Raw genomic sequence first — 21,485 nt, 5'->3', positions numbered from 1 at the left:
AGGAAATCCATACCCCAGCGATGACTGAAAATGTGCTCCTAAATGTAAAAGTGTACACTGGGGTTGAAAGATGCCACAAGGCCTCAATGACCAAAAACAGATCAGTTGTTTGTTAAAACGATAACATTTCATTTCATTAGCACAAACACTGTTGTCAGATGTTTAGTTTGTTGATTCTACATAGCTTGTTATTAAATCCACTTTTACTTTCGCTTTCTCCAATTCCGGTTAAATTTGGCTCCCTCCCTGGTCTCTACTTAGATTCCACTCCTGTCTTAATTTCCACCCTTTTTTATAAGAAAGATTCCTCTCCTTTATACAAAATCTTCATGATCCCAGAGGTTCTGAAGCCCTAGAACTGGGAAAAGAGGATCAAACTCCTGCTAAACACCTCGACATGTCATTGACCCCTGTAAAGAACCTCTGAGAGGACACTCACAGGTCTACTCTGGAGATAAACAAGAAGCAGATTAGCTCAGTATGCTTCTATTTTGCTCATTAATATGAAAACATATACAACAAAGGTGGTCCAACATCTAATCAGATAATGTATATTAGTGGAAACATGTTGTGTGGATGAGTTAGTACTCTTCTTGTCTCACTGTGTTCACGATAACTCTAGGGCATACTTAAAAGAGCATACTATGTTGTGTTAGGAGATCAAAATTAAAGGTTAATCTTATACAGGAAGGTCGTCTTAACCTTTCAAGCCTTCCCAAGTGTTACTATCCTGTGCCAATGCTGACATCTAATGGCTGCTTCACTTTCCTACATGGGCTACATGTTTAGGTTCCTGAATCGGTTCTATTTGTTGACAAATTATTAAAAATAATGTATCTCATAATTGAAGGTGGCTAACTCACTAACAGTGTATGGGCTAATTTAACTTAAACAGTCGCTGGAGCCCAGGGTCAACTGGTAAACATATGGACCGTTTCATTCCACAGGGGGAATAACCTACTGCTTTCCATGTCGAAATATCATACATTTCTCTTTCTATTTCAGTTTTAATATATATACTTTGAATGAATACGTTCACATACAATGAGTACACAAAGCGGAACACCAAAGAAACAAACAAACACCAAAGGCAGCCCATTCAAAACCGGCTCCCCCCTTCTTTGGCAAAGTGGTTTCGCCCAGTCGCTTCCTATTCATTGCTGCAACTTCTGCTTTCACGGTTGTGTCGCTTTGCATTGTGAACCTCAGTGCTTCGTGGTAGCACAGGTATGGTTTTCAGTTGTTCTGGCCGGTTGTGAGATAATATAAAGCTTTCTGACCCAAATGTACCTGTTGATAGTCAGTTTGTTCAAAACAAAGCCGGTAAACTAAAACTACAATCAAAGTCAAATCAGCAAGGTTACTTTCTTGCTAACGAGCTAGTTAACTTTACTAACAGGAGGAATTCAACCACAGTGTGAAGTTAGCTTTCATATTTTATTATTTTAGTTTTATTTATCCATAGTAATGGATAGTGAGCTGTTTTACTTGAACTTTCCCCCAGTTAGACATCACAGTGTCCCTGAATGCACTCTCCTTCATCAACTGAAGACCCTCACTGCAATTTAGCTACAGAAACAGCTTAGCCTTAACATGGTGCCCATGTACATATATTATGTGCCGCTAAATGTCTGTGCAGGGCCCTTTCAGTGCCTTTGTCTATTCAGTGAAGAAGATATCATGTTAGTGGGTTGACTATTTTTGTGCCCAGGTTCAAGGAGACTCCTTACAGAGAAATATGTATAAGAAAGCATGTGAGATCTACTGAAGTTTCTGTAAACTTCAAAATAAAAAAAGTTTAAGAACCTTTGGTATGAATAAATCAATAAATAATGTACACAGAATTTCATTGTGCTGCATCAAATATTCCAATTAGAAGAAGATTATTGGATATTGGTGAAAATCAACAGTCTCAGTAGCACTGTTTTGATACTGTTCTGTGATGTTATACAGAGATGAAGATTATTTTTTATGCACTCATTTTTTTGTGAGAGCTATGACAATTTAACTTTTGATTTCCTTAACAGATGCAGTGACATTGCTGTACTAAAATAAAGGCCAGAGTAAAGGATACAACTCTCCATTACAGTGAGTTGAAATGGCTTACTCACAGATCCGCCTGAAAATTCTCCCCAGTGTTCGTTGTCTCTTCGATAAACTGGTGCAGGTAAAAGTAGAAGGACTTGCTCCTCACAAACCAGTTGAACTGAGGTCCAAACTAGTCGACGACAGAGGGATGATTTTCAAGGCTTCTGCCCTGTACAAAGCAGATGAAACTGGCCAGGTGGATGTCTGCCGAGCACCCTCTCTGGGAGGAAGTTACACCGGAGTGGAGCCCATGGGTTTGTTTTGGTCCATGGCACCAGAGACTCCACACGGAAAACTGCTGAAGAAGAACGTGTTCAGCCCAATACTGGTGGAGATGGAAGCACTGTGCAGAGAGACTGGTGAAGTCTTAGCCTCTGAAACTAACGAGAGAATATACATGACAGAGGGGATGAGGAGAATACCTGTGCAAGAGGGAAGAATACGAGGTGTCCTCTTCATACCTCCAGGTTAGTTGTGTTTTGAGAGTCAGTTGAGGAGCACTTAGGAAGATACATAGAAATTGGAGAGATGGCACTATTCTTCTCAACTTTCCTCTCCCTTTTTCATTTCCATGTTCTTTCCAGGAAAGGGTCCATTCCCAGGAATAGTGGATCTGTACACATTTGGTGGACGTCTTACTGAGCCCAGAGCCAGCCTCCTGGCAAATAAAGGTTATGTTGTTCTGGCACTGGCCTACTTAGGCTATCAGGATTTACCAAAAAGACCTAAAATGTTGGATTTGGAGTACTTTGAAGAGGCTGTTACATATCTGAGGAGACATCCGGAGGTTAGTACTGAACATTAAAACGGTAAAGATAATCTTATTTATGGGAATCTCCTTTTTATCTCCATGTATTATGTTTACTTTGCCTTTGTACTAATTGTGCATATTGTTTGACTTCATGTACGTTATGCATTCTGTATAAAGTGGGACTGTATCAGAGATATAGGCCCATATTTGTATTTACAGTACTATGTCAACGTTGCCATCTACTGGCTACTCGACATGGCTGTGACAGAATTTTTGAAGGTCCTTCTTTGCAAACTATGCATAATTAAGATCATTACAGAGTGGAAACAATCACTTAATTCATCTATTAGTCAATGGACGGATAATTAATCTGAATTGTCAAATTCCAGCTTTTTATCATGAGAATTTGCTGTTTTCATTCATCACATGCAATAATAAACAAATATATATTTGGTTTTGGGACTGTTTGTCAAGCAAAGGAAGACATTAGGGTTAGGGTTACCCAATTTTCTGACATTTTTATAAGTGAAACAAGTAATTGATCAATTAAGAAAGTAATCGTAAGATAAAAAAGTAATGAAAATAATTGTTAGTTGCAACCCTAGTTTGTTCAAGCTCTGCTTTCAAGTTGAATCGAGGCATGGTTGTTATGTATTTATTTATTTATTAACTGTATATTACATCACATCTAAGGACATATCAGCTGTTCTAAACATGATCGTTTATTCAATACCTCTCTGTGCAGGTTAAAGGTCCTGGGATTGGCATCATATCAATCTCTCACAGTGGCGGTTTGGCTTTGTCGATGTCGTCTTTCCTCTCTGGGATCTCAGCGACCGTCTGTATTAACGGCTGCATTGGAAATACTGTGATTCCCTTACACTACAAAGACATTGTTCTACCTCCACTTTCCCCTGTCATAACAAATGTTAAAATCACAGACTCTGGGCTTATCGATATACGCGATGCCTTACCAGACCCTTCCTTGGATGAGAACAGGGCGTCATTGTTTCCAATTGAACGTGCTAGCTGCCAGTTCCTGTTTGCTGTTTCTGAAGATGACCACAACTGGAACAGTGCTCTTTTTGCCGAGCAGGCTGCTGCAACACTGAGAAAACACGGCAAAGAGTCATTTAAGGTGGTGACATACCCTAAAGCCGGACACTTTTTGGAAGTCCCTCACATGCCTCATTGTCCGTCTGGGTTCCATGGAGCAGTGGGGAGTAACGTGGTGTTTGGTGGAGAGCCAAAAGCCCACTCTGAGGCTCAGCTGGACCTGTGGGACAGAGTCCAGGAGTTCTTCAAGAGCCACTTGGACAACAAGAGCACTTGTTAGCAAGCAATGCTGCATTAAGTGTGTCAAGCATCCCAGAATGGCTGTCCTTAGCTATGCTTTGCCTTGCCTTCAGTTTCTAATGAATGAAATTGTTAAAGGGTTATTTAATGACACTGTATGAGTATTCCTATGTTGAGGCTTTGGTTTAATGACTCTCTAGACCTCATTTAGAAGCATGCCTTCAATCCAACTGGTGTTTTTTTTTTTCCCCCATAAGCTAACATTTGTATCGTGGGTCACCATCAAGGTGGGAAATAAGCACCAGCCAAATGCTGGTAAAATATAAATGTGGCTTATATATAGACAGAAAATAATGATTTACTATTAAAAGTTATTTTCCCACCCTGGTTACAAAACATTTATGCAGATTTAATTCTTCCTCACAGCAGATATTTTTACTCGTCATAACAGGAACACCACAAGTTGAGCTTAGACTGTTAGTCCTCCTCCCCTCTTCTTGTTCCTACGGTTAGTTAGTTAGGAGACATCTTGAGCACAAAGTTTTTAAGAAATGAACAGAATTTGCATATTCATAGATTCTGTAATGTTTAATGAGCTAGAAGGAGTAGACACCTTTTTAAGGTTTTTAAAAAGAAAAAAAAACAAAAAAATTATTGTTCCAAGCAGACTTGTACATGGGGCGGCTCCTTAGGTCTTCCACTGGGGGTGGTGGGGAGTGAGTGAGTGAGTGAGTGTGTGTGTGTGTGTGTGTTGTGTGTGTGTGTGTGTGTGTGTGTGTGTGTGTGTGTGTGTGTGTGTGTGTGTGTGTATTTCTGCTGTGAATGACCCGAATATCGCAGGTTCCAAACTAAAATGTCTCAGAATTAGAGCCCGACCGATATGGCTTTTTTGAGGCCAATACAGTAATCTATTTTCGAGGGGGGAAAATTCAGCTGTTACCTGTTATGTCTCTGTGAAGTTGTCACTTTATGAAGGAATATTTAGGATAAATATTATTTAACATGTTAAAATAATTTAAAACCACAATCCTCTATATGATACACTGGGGAAAAAAACAGCATATTGGACTGATACATCTGTCAGGGTCTACTCAGAATGAGTAACATAATGTGTGCTTGGTTGGAATCAGTCACAGATAATCTGGGATAACTTGAGCTCTGTATGTTTAACACTCCTTGTCTCTCTCACATGCAGTTTTATTCTGAATTCCTAGTAATTGTGATTAGTTTAATTATTTGTGGTTGGGCTGCATAATAATTCAATATTATATTTTACTGACTTTGATGTGTGATGTTATCATGTTGTGTTACCGTTTTTAAAAATAATGCTGTGCGAATAGATCATTACAAGAAGACTGGAATTAAAAACCAATAAATGAGTTAACTCGTGTTCAGCATAACAGTGGAGGGAATTTAATTGCATTGAACAATAATGTGATTGTTGTACACGTGATTCTGCAAATATTTTTGCCATAGGATATAAATAGATATGAGAGATATTGTTAATAATAAAAGTAGTAGTTTATTGTTTCAGCCTGTAATAATAGCGCCTGCTCTTACGGCAATCAGTGTCATTGTAATACAGAAACAGTCCAGCGGTCTCCCAGAATAACTACTATTTGTACAAATGTTGGCATCTAGAGGAAGCTCAGCCTTCCTACAATTCTCTTTGATGTTCCTTACACATAAATGTGAGATGTGTTTTGTCACATACAACATAATGTGAAGCCGACTGGGAGGAGAACTTTCATGATGAAAGATTGTGAAACAAAATATATTAGCGTATATTTTATTTTAAATAACAGTAATCCCAACGGTTTTATTCCCATGTTAAAGTTCAAAACCTTGGAATTTTACTTGAAAGACAGTGGATTGGAAGTGAATTCACTTTGATGATGTAAGTGTTTCTCTTAGGGATTTCATTAACAATGTAGCCTGCATCAAAGCAAGGACTCTGAAGTAGAAGACAAAGACAATTGTCTCTCTTCCACCACATCCATCTTTATGAGGAAATCTTTCTAACTCACGATGCAGGAAAATACTTTTAATATGCTGAGTCAGTCCTCTTAGCCTGTTAAAATGTCAGGCATACTGTGCTGATTTAATGTGAATGCCTGAAATATGTATTTGGCACTACAGTAAGAATTACTTTTGTGGATCAATAAAGTCTATCTTTTTAATCTCTCGCTTCATTTTATTTATTTTTTTCCAGTCCTGTTCCAGATTGATTTATTTTACAGTGTTTCTATAAAATGTTTAACAAATAAGTACTTATTTTATTCTTACTCCTGTGCACACTGATCCAGAGCTGTCTACTGTACAGTGGGTCCATATGAACATGTCCCCGGTGCATCCACACTGGCTTACACAAAAGAGACTGCAATAAACTCACATTAATGAATGATTAAAACAAAGTAAATTATGTTTTACTGAGTTACTATATGTCCTCTCCTATTCCGGTATTTTCAGCAAACCAAAGAGGAATGTCACAAGCTCCTGTGAGAGGACAGACTGAGCAAGACAACCACAGGGCTGTTGTTGAGGGCAAACCTCATGTAGTCTGAAAACCACCATTTGATAGTGTGCCTTATTATAATACAATTAAGTAAATAGTTCAACAGGCTCTCTGGATATTTCCTGAAAGTATTTAGCAGGTTGGGTGATGACCACTATAACTGAAACATCTTTATTACTGATGAGCCAAATTTTCCCACACTTCCCTCCTCCCCTGCTTGTCATTCATAAGATTCAGTGGAGTTTCTTGGTGCTATAAGAAGAGGAGGGGCTCTCCTCTCCAGTCTTGCACCTCACGCTGTGAAATATTCAGTTGCAGGCTCCCCACACCAGTCAGTCTACCAATAAACAGCCTCTGACAGTGCGATTGGCAGCGGCAGCAGGAGTAACAGCCCGACAGACACAATATTTTTTTTCCGGACGGCGAGAGGTGATGGTAGTGTGTTCTCGGTGCTGCAAGCTTCATTCCCAGAATGGACACTTCGCAACCCGGTGTGGTTTTAGGTGCGCTGGGTGTCAGAGAGTAGCATCCATCCAGCCTCACTGCGCACGGATTGTTAGACTGATTTCTTCCATGCATCCGCATTGGGAAATGATGGGGCATGCAGCCTAGGCTGGTCATTTCCCTGTGCTCTGATGTATGATTATTACACCATGTTTTTTCCTAATTTAACATATCCACTGACAAAAGATCATCTCTTTGCTGGCAGCTGCTCGCATTGCTGTCTTACATCTCCACTGACATCTCTCCTGCACACAATTGTGTAGATTTTTTTCCTCTTTTTTTTTTTTTTTTTTTTGCAAGACATCATCCCCACAAGAAATGCCTCTTCAGGTGCTGGCTGCTGACATCCCGCCAGCCTTCTTAAAAAAATCCAAAAACACATCAGGATCGCGGGGTGAGCCGACATGGATAGTGGGAGCCCGGCTGCGACGGTCGGGGACGGTGCAGCCAATTTCACAGCAGCCCACCTCAGGCTGGATCTCCTGAACGCGTCGAGCCCGCCGACCCGGTGGGGCAGCGGGTCACCTGCCGAGGGGACCGGGCTGGAAGAGCAGCAGCGCCTCCTCCGAGAGCAAGCCTACCGAGACTTCACCACCACCATTCAGGTTTTCATCCTCATAAGTTCGCTGCTCGGTGAGTCGATTCATAGAAATGGACATATTGTGCACACATGATAATCTTGCAGACGAGGCAAAACATAAAAACATTTTTAAAAAATGATTTAGTGTGATTAAGGCATTCACTAGCTTTATGTTTTCCATGAGTCTCAACAGTTTGATTCCTAAATCTGGGTCAAGGGGACGTTCCTATGGGGACACCCTTTACGCCAGAAATATTAAAATATCAGAGAAACATGCAACAAAACAGCAACCTAATCATCAATTCCTAAAACACCCAATATTGTGTCTTCTGTACCTGAAAAGGAGAATTGGATTAGGTAATCTTCCTCATTTTTATTGCCCAACGTCTGTGGGTTTTCCATCTAAAAAACACACTGACGGCTATATGTGAATATATGAATGACTGCTTCTCTAAAAACACAGCAAAAGCAGTCAGTTTTAAAGAACATAAAGCTGTGAATATATATATGTAATAAAAAAAACCATAAAAGCAAATCTGATGTACTTTTACATTAAATTTGCTGGCTTCCCCCATCCAAACCACTGGTCAGTGCCAACTGCAAACAATCTCATTCAGCCACATCCTACCTATAGTTTATGTAATGCCTCCTCTCCAAACTCTATACATGCAGACTTTACTCCATGTGATGTCTTCCTATATGATGATGATGCAGGGCATGGTGTGTTCATTTTTACATGACAGGTCATAACACTCCCTTTGTTCAGGCTGTACCTAGTCAGACCCACTGTACACATCCTCCATATGTTCATTATAATCAACTCCACATTCTTCTGTTATTTTGAATTACAGGGAAGTCAAGACAAACACCAGTTCTTTCGTTATTTTAAAATGTCCTGTTAGCAGCACGACAGCGCTCCAGCTGCCCCATAGGGATGCACTGTGGGCTAAATTGGGTGCTGTATGGTAAACATAACTGGAGACCAAGTCATCTTGTTGCCCGTGTGTGCCTGTGAGTGTGTGTTCTGCCTTCATATGTTGAAGTTCACTTGATTATTGGATGTTAAACAGCATTACATTAATATGTTAATAAATCAAACACAACAACACACACGGGGCAGTGTTTATAATGTGTATCTGGTGCCTTCTTTTTTTAAAATGAATTTTTTGGTTGGGATTCCATGGAGACATTTGCATGTTGCTACTGGCTGTGGTGGTAAACTTGACAGGTGTTAGCTTCCTATTTCACTATAAAATTGGCAAATGTTAGTAGCAATAAGGTACTGTACACATTTTGAGCTTCTCTCAAGTTGAATCTGTACTGGCTCTGTGACAAATATCCCTGCTTGTGCCAGTAGAAGCACAAGCTGCTGATGATGATGGAAGTGAGGAAGGAGCCGTGTGAATTGATGGACTTTGACATCCCCTCCATCTTATCTGCAGCCAGAAACATAGTCCTCCTGCCTAATATGAATGTGTTATTTGTCACAAATGTGGTTGTAACATCCAATATCCATCTCCTCACAGTTTGGAAAAGTATGGACTCAATGAGAGACTGGACTTTGTGCAGCTTGCACAAATAGTTCAACATGATGAAATACAGTGAAACTGACACCAAAACTGGCAAAACAAAAATGACCAAATGACTATTGCTCTGATTCGATACCACCTCCTGCTGTGTTGCAATGTGGCAGGGAAGCATGACATGAGTGGCTGTGAAAAATGGATGTGTGCCAGTATAGTATATACTTCTTTCTTCTCTGTTTATTGTATATTGTACATGGCTTGGAGAAGATATAATACATCTATTTTGCTTTCCAAACAACCGCATTTGTATGAATATGAATAAGTAAGAAATACAGCAATAAAGACGCTAAATGAAAATATAAACAACAACACAGACTGTGTGACCATTGATTATGGAAAGCAAAAGTACTGTCACTGAATACATTAAAGATTAAAAACACCATTCAAACACTCATTGCAAGGCTGATTGGATGCTGCAGTTGTTTCCTTCCACCTATACAGCAACATCAATTTATCAGCAGGCAACTCGCAACCTGATGGCGAGTACATAAATAGCCCAAAGAATGAAACGAAAAATCATAAAAGTGACAATGGTCCAGAGGGCTGTCTTTGAGGTTTCGATTTTTAAAATTGTGTGTTGTGCTTCGCATGACATTAAAAAGGTTTTTTTTCCCACAGTGAAAAAGCCAAGACTCATCTTTTTTGATTGTCAGACAGCACTTACTATCAGGGATGCACAAGATATGTTGGCTCCATCATGAAGGCACTTTTGTTGTTCTGATGTGGGTGTGATTTAATTTCTTTCTATCTCCAATAGGAAATCTCTGTGGGTGACTGAAATGGCAGCAATTTTTTTGTGGAAATCGTCAATGTGTTTGACCTATTCAAATCTTTGACAGACCTTTGATAAATGAAGCCAGGATTCGCATATATGCTCTTATGTCTAGGTCAATAATATACAATACTTTAACACAAATAAGAAACCCAATGCAAGGGCATGAAAAAGTAAACAAATGCTGTCTGTGTGATTTATTTGAATGTGACACAGATGTGTAGAGATGAAAAGAAAAATGGGATATATTATTATTATGAACTGCACTCTTACGTGAAAGGTCTCAAATTTGCAGTAAGTAGTGCTCATTCAAATTGTAGCACTGATGTGGATGGTTGGCAGTGTTGTTAGTATGTGCACTGGTGTTAACCTCATATTGTGAGCTAAAGCTTTCTCCCTTTTACCCCTTTTACAGTACATTTCCCCAAAATGTAGCCTGACATATTTGGTATGTTGGGAACATTTGGGATCTATACTAGAATTTAAAATCAAGTTTGAGTTTATTGTGTTGTAGTTAACACAATTTTTAACTCTATCGATGAACCAATCAGAATAAACAGAAGTAAGCTTAGAGGTGTTAAGAGGGATTTTTGAAATTTTGAGAGAGCCATAGCCGTTACCCCCAGCCTCCAGTCTTTATGCTAAGCTAGGCTAACAGACTGCTCTATAGGCTAATTAATGAGAGTGAATGAACTGTTCTCATATAACCCCCAGAAAGGAAGCAAATGTCTATTTCCTAAAATGCTGAACTATTCTTTTAAATTCATATTATTCCTATTAAGTGGCACAGATGATTCTCAATTTTTTGTGATAGAGCACAGATCAGAGTTTGACTCTAAATCTGATTAATTTGCCACAGTGTGCATGGCACCAGCTAATATGACTTATTGTAATCACGTGCGTGAGGAATTACAGCACGTGGACTATATCTCTATTCCTCTGTTGGTTACCATTCATAAATAAGTCTTTCATTGAAACTGTATAATTATAAAACCACAGGGATGCAAGTAAGAAGGTGTTAAGCGTGCTAATGATGTTTCACACTTTGAGTTTTAACAGCACGTTTCTATGTTTAGGCACCTGGATGAGTCTTATTTCTGATGACAGCAGCTTTTTAACACCAATCCAGAGATGAGTTACTTTCATGTGTGTGATGCAGAAAACACAAAGAGTTTTTTTTTTATGTATTGGGGTTTTTCATTTTGCTACCTGTAGTTGAACTGCCATTTGTTAAGTGGAAAAAGCAATCATGTATAGTGTTTGCTCTTTCTCCCCATTGGCTGCTGTGAGCATGGTTTCCAAGGTGTTCCTCAAGTGTCAGGTCAGTATTTCAGGCACAAAAGGACGACGTGATTTTACAGACAATACAAGCTCCCAAAGTCCCAGTGTTGCAAGGACACATTTTTTTTTGTTAGTTACAGTTATGCAAAGCATTCATAATGTCTACCAAAATGCATATATAGTATGTAATGAAATTCCTCAAACAAAAACTTACTTGGAAATTTCTTTAAAATTGGGGTAACAAAACATGTTTTTCTAATGTAAAATATTGTATTGAACGTGTGATCCCACATATATCACTTGTATTGCAACCACTGGGAGGGCGTGACATCGCACCACTGCAGCTGTACTAAAGTGAGACTTTCACACAGCCCCTGTCAAGAGCCATCCTCTAACTAATATTACCTCCAGTGATATGCAAACACGGAACAACAACAAATCCAGTATGCTGTACATTTTCTGTGTCTCATATTGTATGTTGATTAAGACTGACGTTTCCTCATAATACTTAACTCTGTACAATTTAAGGTCTTTTCTTCTCTGCCCGACTGCTCCTTTGTCCTTACCATCTTTCCTGTCTCTCTTCTATACCTTTTGTTTCTTCTTTTTCATTTTCATCATCAGTACATCATTACTTTGAATTTGGTGCTAATTAAACTAAGATGGTAATCGCTAACCTTGCTTTGTATCAGCATGTTACCATTCTCATTGAGACCATGTTAGCATTTTACCTCCATTGTGCATAAGCACAGCTTCACAGAGCCGCTAGTGTGACTGTAGACTCTTGTTTAGGAACTATATACTCAATTTTTTCCTAGCCTTAACTTAACAGCATTTTAATCGCCTTGCTCTAACCACAACAATAGAAATGGCATGATGTTGTTATTTTTATTTTTATTTTTATTTGTATTTTTTAGAAACATTTTCAAACAGACATACACTTAGAAGAAGACAATTGTAACTGGATATACAGGTGTAGTCATATAAGATAGTAAATGGATAAATACAATATATAGCTGTTTAAGACAACATATGGCAATACTTTACACACTTTACACACTTGCACACTACTACTAAATCTAAATACCTATGAATATAGAAATATATATATATATATATATATATATATATATATATATATATATATATATATATATAACAATAAGGGACAAAAGAAAAGAGAAAAAGAGAAAGAAAGGGAGTTGATGTTGTTATAACACCAGAAAACCTGAAAGAATGTCAGGGTGGATGGAAGGCATATTTGACACAGAAGATCAGAAGGTCTTTCCTTATCCAAGTACTTTCTCTCTGTAATTCTGTCATTTGTAACAGTTTTGAAAGTGAACTGTCAATTCCTGTTACTTCTCATCGCTCCTATTCTTCTCCTAAAAAATAATCCATCTCACCCATCTGAAAGGCTATTGCCTGAGATCCCAGCATATCATTAGCCACAATAATCAAAATAGAATCTGTGGAATCTGAATATATTTTCTGTAAACATCCTGTTTTATCTAATGTTGCATCCTAAACAATGAGTATTTGTGCTAATTTCATTACCACATGTGAGTCAGCTTCACAGAATGCAGAGGCTGATCATTAATTACGGCTACATTAGGGTTTCCCCGAATTACTACTCCTGTGTGCCGCTCTATAACACAGTGTGTTACTGAAATACTGCAGTTAGAAACTAGCAGTAAAGCACATCATGTTCCCTCACAAAACAGCCTCTTCCAGCTCCATCTAAAACCGCTTAGGCCACATTTCACCAACCTAATTCACAATAATTGATTTTTGTACCTACCCTTGCTTTTATAGCGCAGTGCATTGATGATAAGAGTTTGTTTGTCTCAGATTGACTGCAGCCTGTTTTTGAACATTTACAGACATCAGGCACAAATAAGTTAAAACAGTTTTCCTCACTAGGGAACATCTTGCTCTGTTTCTGACGATGAGAGCACAGCTAACACTCTGTGGGTAATTACATTTGGAGAGGCTGGTATCAAATGTATCCCTGTGTGACCTGACATCAGTCAGTGCTCCACAGGGAGTATAAAGTTCACCTTTTTTAAAATCTAATTAACAATCATTACTGTCTCATCGCTCCGAATCATGGAGGGATCTTAACATGAAAACGCCACAGTTTCACTGCTTGCACCTGATCATGTGCCGCCTCACTCAGGTTAGGTTTAATTGATTTCTTCACCTTGCAAAGAGCTTCTTAGGATGTCTATCTGCAGTAATTTATAGTCAAGCATAAAAACATTTTTAAGAAAGAATAATCCATGTTTTTTTAAATATATTTAGATGGGATTTGGTGTAGCAGAGCTTTTCCATGAAGTGATACCTAAAAGAGCTCTGTACCCTGCCACGGGTGCATGCCTTTTTTTCTAGGAGAAAATCTATTCAAACTGATTGAGATCTAAATTTTATGCGGCCATGGATCCTGAACTTGTTGTGTTGTGCAGCAAGAAGATGCCGATCACCACAGTTCAAAAAAAATAAAAAAGGTCATCTTGCAACAAGCAGAGAAAAATGAGCAATTGCTCCTGAAAATTATAATTTTCAAATGTCACATTTCCCAGATTTTTTGTACTATTGAATACTACTGAGTTTGAATGTCAAGCCACACTGAACATGCATTATCTTGCCTTGCTGTGTGGCACACAAATCTTAATTTAGATTTAGGCAGTTTTGTAAAATCAGCTGTAAAATGAGGAGCTTGGAACTAATGCAGTAGATATGGTTAAAGCTTTCTTCTTACTCCTTGGTCCATGCAATCCTTATATTCCTTAATTTATCTAATCACAGTCTCTGTGCTTGAAGTCAGGAAGACATGGTGATGGATAAGTGATCCATCCATCTGTGCTAACTCACATAGATTAGACAGACGGTCACCCTTCTTTCATACCAATGCGCAATTTAGTGTCTCCAGGCGACCCAACTATTTTCTTTCCGGGCTGTGGAAGGAATTTGGAGTGCCAGGAGGAAGCCTAAACAAGCTAAGGAGAGGATACAAAAACGGTGAAAATGTAGATTTTGGTCCTTTCACACAGTTGGTTATAAGTGAAGAACATAAAACTAAAGAATTAGCAACAAATGCTTACTTTATTAACATCTTAGCCTCTCGCGGGAAAGCCTCAATATAAAGCAAGGGAAAACAGCAGTCGTAATTGCTGCCAATAAAGTCTTAACGGTTATGTGCAATCCTACCAGTTTAGTCTGTCCAATAGATAGGATACCTTTGAGTTTATGTGGAATGTTAAATGTCATGTAAGTAGAACACAAAGATGTAACAAATTGCATTTTTCTAACGTTTTGAAATCTGAAGACATACTGCGTGTTTCATGTTATTCTAAAGCTATGCACCTCTCTCATCCTCTCCACAGGAAATGCCACGGTGTTGTGGTGCACCTGCTGTACGAATGTCTTTAAATCTGTGACCAACCGATTCATAAAGAACCTGGCGTGCTCTGGCATCTGCGCCGGCCTGGTCTGTGTTCCCTTCGACGTTGCACTCGGAGCCAGCCCTCGCTGCTGCTGGTGGCTCCACACTCTGCTGCTCTGCAAGGCCATCAAGTTCCTCCATAAACTCTTCTGCTCGGTCACTGTGCTCAGTTTCAGTGCCATCGCACTCGACAGGTCAGTTTAGAAAACATGTTTGACATAAACTACTTACCAATTTATACAGTTAAAGTAGAAAGAGATAACACCTTTTTTAGTCATAGATAATTGAGGCCTGATGTTGAAATTAAAATCCTCCTCTTACAGAACCAAAAGAGCACTCTGTCCCTGAGTAGGACGAGAGTGATATATTTTTTTTTTTGTTCATCTCAGCTGTAAGAACAACTGACTTTGAAATGTGTGTTTGAAAAAGGCTAGTGGGTTCCTCCCACTCACCTCACTGGATGTAAAAGTACCACTTCGGAGAGGTGGATGGTTCAAATCGATTCTCTGATCAGTTTATCAATACACTGCTTGGCCGAGTCTGCTGGAGTAAATCTCTTCCTGAAAATAGAGACTTGGAAGTACAAACATCCACGCTGCACAAGTGGAGCAAAGACTATGGCTAAACTCTGGAAGATTATTTTGGAGAACGTCTTTTTCAATCTCCATCTACACCCTGTGGTGTCGATGAGTGGGGTTGGGGGGCTGCGATCGATAGAGCATGTGTATGTCACGCCGAGCAGCCTCCCTGCAGTGCTAAAAGCTGCAGCTAAAAGCAGCCTGAAATGGCTGCTGCTGCCCACTTATGGTCTCACACACTGCTTTTTAAAAGTAATACTGATTGTGCCCTTACTGATGATGGAAGCCATGTTTACCTCAGCTAAACAGCTTTTGCATCTTACTTACTGCCATGTCTGTTGCTCCTGTGCCACTAGTCTAATTAAAAAAAACATTAACTACCATTAAAGCAATCACTCTTAAAGGTCCAGTGTGTAACATTTAGGAAGATCTATTGGCAGAAATGGAATATATTCATAGGTATGTTAATTAGTAATATGAGTGTAACACTATATTATTTTTTGTATAATCACCTTAAAATAAGAATCATTGTGTTTATGTTACCTTGAATTGAGCTGTTTTTATCTACATAGGGAGCGGGTCCTCTTCCACGGAGGCCGCCATATTTCTACAGTAGCCCAGAATGGTCGAACCAAACACTGGCTTTTAGCAAGTTTTGCCGGCACTGTAGCTTCTCTTAGGCTGAGTTATATTCAAATATTTACAGTTTGCAACATCACCGCTTTATATGGCGACTACCATGGCTGTATTAAGGAAGAAATGGATGCAGCATTTGTTACGAGCAGACTAAGAAGATCTGACTCAAATGCACAACTCGCCACCCAGGAGTATAGAGGATGACGGCTTCCTTGCCCCGCCTCATGCTGTTCAGTGGTGCATGAAGCCAAAGAAGTTTGTTTTCCTTGTATAAAATTACCTGCATCTTCTGCATATGCTTCTGCTTTGTGGGGCCATAGAGCAAGTGCACAAGACACTAGCCAGCCAAGCACATCTCTAACTTCCGGTTTAGCCCTAGGCTAACTTAAATGGGGATTAAAATGATTAAATGTCCTCCGATTGGCTAGTATTCAGTGCCTTTGTTGGTTGGGTTGGTTGGGTTAAAGCATGAGGAGTGGGATTGGTTAGGGTGAGGGTAAGAATGTCAGGGTATGTCAGGTAAATGAATATCGGATTGCTGCAGTTTAGCTACCTAAAGGTGATTGACATTGCTATACTGTTAAGCCTCATTCTCCAAAATTTCAAAACCTTGACAGCATAACTACACTGAATACAGTATAGGAAATGTATGTTTGGGTTTCATTTATTTTTTATGATGATTGCATTCAGATCCTGTGTTGTTGCAGCCTCATCTCAGCCTTGGTTTCACTGCTACAAAGATTATATTGCCTCCATAGCAACTAATACAGTCAGAATGCTATCAAAGCGATGAATTATTTATTTTCAAGGAGGGAAATTGAGGCTGTGAATATACAGGCAGGCTGAAACTGCAGCAGTTATAGGTCCATGCACACACACACTCGTACACTTGCATGTGGTGATGAAGAGACAATCCAGGGAAATAAAGCAAGTCCTTCATGCGATTTGTTTTGCTTATTATTAAGGGACAACAATAGGATGAGAGACAATCTACATACTATTATCTGTGATACAGATATGAGGAGATCTAGTTATGTGTTAGTGGGTGTGCATTAAAAAACACCCACACAAAATTTCAACTTCTGCGTAAGGTAGTACAACACAGATAAATGGAGAAAAAATCCTTTCATCCCATTCCAATAAAATTATGAGTTTTAAATAAGCACATTTTCTCTTTTCGCCCATATTTTTAACCAGCTTTCAGGATTTTATGGTGCAGTCATTTTTTGGGTTGTAGCATTATATCAGAGGCCGGATTCAGTCGACAAAGACAATATTATTACTAAAAACACCTGCACTTTTTCCATTATGTCTGTATTTCAGCTTATATAATAGATGCATCAATGGGTGTGTTGTACTGTCTTTCCAGGACAACCACTTGAAGCTCCACCTCGGTGAGATGGTCATAATTTTAGCTTTACTTAATTCACTTGATTACGGTAATCATACAATCACTAAAAATAGTGGAAATGTATTTTCAGAATTAGATACTTCGGCTTACGGATGTTATTTGTATGTTTATGTAAATCATCTTAAGAGAGATTTTCAAGGTGTATCAGCATGACGACATTCAGGAAACACTCTAGTCAGCCAATGAACAGGAGACATTTTGGCTTATCATAGAGAGAAAGGCACAGTTGTTACATTAACGATGGTTCAGTTCTATCCAAGTATCCTAGCAAACCATGACAGTGTGACACTGAGCCAACATGAACAAAACCAGCACCCTGAAAATGCAGCAGCTAAATTTAATTCAGACATATTTTTACACCTGGGCTTCTTCTACTGTGACATGTCAACATTTCTTATGTAAAAATGGCCAACATGTAAGTTTTTATGCTGAAAATTTTTTTTTTATGTGTGTTTAGATACTACTCCGTGCTGTACCCGTTGGAGAGGAAGATCTCGGATGCAAGATCCCGAGATCTGGTCATCTATATCTGGGTCCATGCAACGGTGGCAAGCCTCCCTGTGTTTGCTGTGACCAATGTGACAGATGTATACGTCACCTCATCCTGCTCAGATGACCACGCCCGCTCCCTGGGCCACATGGTGTACGTGCTGATCTACAACATCACCACGGTGATCCTCCCTCTCGCTCTGGTCTTCCTCTTCATGCTTCTGATCCGCAGAGCGCTCAGTGCCAGCCAGAAGAAGAAGGTGATAATTGCAGCCTTGAGGACTCCCCAGAACAGCATCTCCATCCCGTATGTGTCCCAGAGAGAGGCTGAGCTACATGCCACGCTGCTGGCTGTGGTGTTAGCTTTCTCAGCCTGCAGTGCCCCCTATGGGGCCTTGGTGGTTTATCGCACCATTTTGGCAGACAGTAAAGAGCTACCCATCTTACTGTATCTGACAGCCCTCTGGCTACCAAAGGTGTCCCTGCTCACCAACCCACTTTTGTTTCTAACTGTTAACCGCTCAGCTCGTCATAGCTGGTTGGACCTGCTAGCCAGGATTCACAGACGTTACAGCCGCCGTAACGTCGTCAGCACCGGGGGTCTGGCGTCTTTAGGGGCAGAGGGTGTGATCGGGGAGCCGGTGGGACTGGAGACAGCCGGCCGCTCTGGGAGCCAGCTTCTGGAGATGTTTAATATTGGCCAGCAGCAGATCTTTAGGCCTTCTGAGGAAGAGGAGGAAGAAGAGGATGTAGAGAATGAGATCCCTTCTCAAGGATCAGGAGGAGGGTCTAAAGAGGACCACAAGGGTGGGTCAAGACTGGGGAGCCTCAGAGGGGAGGTGATCACCAAAAAGGACCCTCTGCAGGGGACAGGGGGAGGGTTGGTCATCACCAAGGATGGCCCTCCTTCAGTCATAGCACCCCGGGCCTCTCCGGTCCACCCATGTGCTTATGCCTCTTCATCTCAGGTGGCACCAGCAACACCTACAGAAGCTGAGGACTCCACACAGTTTGGTTTTGGACCCTTTGAACTGCCACCTCAGTGGTTACCAGAGACCAGGAACAGCAAGAAGAGGCTGCTGCCTCCGCTGGGTAACACACCTGAGGAGCTGATCCAGACCAAACTGCCCAGGCCACGGCCTGAACGGAGAATCAGCAGGAACAACAAGGTCAGCACCATCCCCACTGTGGACCCATGAACTATTCCTGCTGGCCACAGATCGGCAACACTGGTCACAGTTAATTTACAGGGTCGGTCTCTTGGGTTGACCAGGCCTTGGCAGGATATTGATGTGTCAAGCTGCTCAGTGAAATGGTTTTTTGGTTCATTTAAACCGTTTCACCTTTTTTCCCCTCGTTTTTTCCTCAGATGCAGTAGTAGCTCCAGTGTCCAGGTTTTCCACTTTACTGCACAAAAGTGAGACACCTGAGGCCTGCAGCTTTCTTATTGGACAAAAATCAATTTAATATCAAATATTTACAATGCTGTGAGAAATATGCCAGCTCAGTCCAACTGCACTAAGAATTCTGTGATTAAGGACTCCTACAATGGCTACATGATTCAGAGGGCAGATACCTTTTTGAATCTCCCTTTTTTCATTAGAGCTGGCATCTGTAGGTAAATGAACACACTGTACAAATCCAATTATCCTGAGAGATGCACTGATACGGAATAATATAGTTCCATAACAAATAATCAAGCAAGGATATTGAACCTGCTCACAAAACATTTTGTAAAATGGTTATGCTGTGATTGCACTCTGTAAATGAACACATCTCAGTGTCAGTTCCTTTACTTAACCCTTTGCGGTACTGTTTTTTGTAACCATGTTTGAGAAGTTTTACTTCAATATTTGGGATTAACTTGCCCTTTGCTGGCCTTTTGGAATATTCACATTTCTTCTAATGTGGTAGATGTTGTTGTCATTTGTACTTTAAATGTAAGTGAATTTGATAAGAGGCTAAATGCAGCTGTACAGTATGCAATGACATGTTGTAAAAAGATTAAATTTAAAGTTTGTGAGTGTGTTTAGACTTGTTTTCTGAAACACAAATCATCTAGGTCGGGGATCTTTTAGTCCCCCATAGATCAATTTTATTGATTTCTCCCAGGTTTCCTGAAAATCAATTGCTCATGTAAATGATTGTAAAATAAAGCAAATAAGAGTGAAAAAACATTTTAATATCATCAGAAGCTTTAAACTTCTGACTCTTCTTTGTGATGCATAATTCAATAGTAGAAACCTCAACCTGAGGCTTTAGCTGAGGTAAACAGAGCTGGGCTGCAGTTCAAATATTTGTCAAGCCGTAACTCCCTTTGGGGGCTACCCACAATCCCCTGCTATGTCCACATAGAACCTGAATCTATGCTGCATCCCACCTATGCTGTTATCAGGCAAGATTGTGCACTCACGCCTGACTGGAAACAGTATCCATTGCTACTATTTGAAAGTGGGAAAGAGATGAGTAATGTGTTTATTCTGCTTTGGTAATGACTGTATGAGGGCAGTTATTGCAGAATACAGTGGCTGCTATGGTAGACATACAGCACAGAATGAATATTGAGCCCAAAATTCTTTTGGTTATTCCAAAGCATCACAGTATTAATTTCTCTGGCGTGAGTGTTTAAGAAGACTAGCCTTGGCTCATGTGTTCCAACTGATTTGATTCATGGCTTACTTAAACAACAATCTTTTACTCCTGTAGCCATTAAGAGCTTGACAACAGAGATGCAGTGCAGTAATATTAATATATGCAGTAACACAGATTTACGCAAGTAAAATACACACATTTTAATAGTTGCAATTCTTAAAGGTTAAAATTTAAAACATCCCTCAGTTCAGAGAGACTTGACATTTCTAGTGTTAAAGGCCCTTAAATTTATTTTCTCAATCTGGTTCTTACTATGACTGATTGGATCCTACATGAACACAAACTTTTGTGCCAAGTTTAGAACAGTTTTGGTTATTTCACATGAGAGATTTTTATATTTGTGTTTTTGTTGTTTTTCTCACTGGCTTGAAGTGGGCGGGGCTCAGTTGGAAAACGTGATGTCATGTAATTCTGTTCACCAATTAGAATCTTGTTCATTCAATCAAATCAGATTACTTTAATGTTACTGGTTGTGTTTTGTGAAAAAAGTAATAGCTGATGCGCCCACCCAGCGTGTACGAGAAGTCAGCGCTCAGAAAAAAAGACATTTGAAAATTTCCAGTTACATGACAACTGTTCAAATTTAGGATGATAAGATATAAAAAGATAAAGAAGTACGATTTGAACCTCCAGAACAGTTACTGAATGAACCTTGTGGTGATATTGTTTTCTCAAAGTAATTATTGTTTAAATATACTTTCATCTTCCAAAGACATTGGAGAAAATTTACATTATGTTTTCCATTGTACATGTTAACATATAATGCACCAACTGTAAATGAGTCTCCTTACATAACCACTATACATCAAACTCCAGTAGGTTTTTTTTTCTTCCTCCAGTGACTTTTCAGAGAAGGCAGTGGTTTTTGACTGTTTTTCAAGGACTTTGTGTTTGTGACTGA

At 39.7% G+C, this 21,485-nt stretch overlaps 2 protein-coding genes across 2 annotated transcripts; both read left to right on the top strand.

Annotated features, from left to right (window-relative positions):
* The first annotated feature begins 1,139 nt into the window (after window positions 1-1,139).
* Window positions 1,140-6,315, top strand: acot20 (acyl-CoA thioesterase 20). Its single transcript, XM_051409547.1, has 4 exons — window positions 1,140-1,227; window positions 2,028-2,555; window positions 2,673-2,875; window positions 3,585-6,315. The coding sequence occupies exons 2-4, from the start codon at window positions 2,099-2,101 to the stop codon at window positions 4,173-4,175; spliced, it is 1,251 nt and encodes a 416-aa protein (XP_051265507.1). The 5' UTR covers window positions 1,140-1,227; window positions 2,028-2,098; the 3' UTR covers window positions 4,176-6,315.
* A 664-nt stretch (window positions 6,316-6,979) lies between these two features.
* Window positions 6,980-19,960, top strand: gpr176 (G protein-coupled receptor 176). Its single transcript, XM_051409718.1, has 3 exons — window positions 6,980-7,787; window positions 14,760-15,012; window positions 17,901-19,960. Exons 1-3 carry the CDS (start codon window positions 7,559-7,561, stop codon window positions 19,129-19,131), a joined length of 1,713 nt encoding a protein of 570 aa, XP_051265678.1. The 5' UTR covers window positions 6,980-7,558; the 3' UTR covers window positions 19,132-19,960.
* The last annotated feature ends 1,525 nt before the right edge of the window (window positions 19,961-21,485 follow it).

The sequence above is a fragment of the Dicentrarchus labrax genome, unplaced genomic scaffold, assembly GCF_905237075.1.
Source record: "Dicentrarchus labrax unplaced genomic scaffold, dlabrax2021, whole genome shotgun sequence".
NCBI classification, from domain to species: domain Eukaryota; kingdom Metazoa; phylum Chordata; class Actinopteri; family Moronidae; genus Dicentrarchus; species Dicentrarchus labrax.
This window is presented reverse-complemented; position numbering and strand designations above follow the sequence as displayed.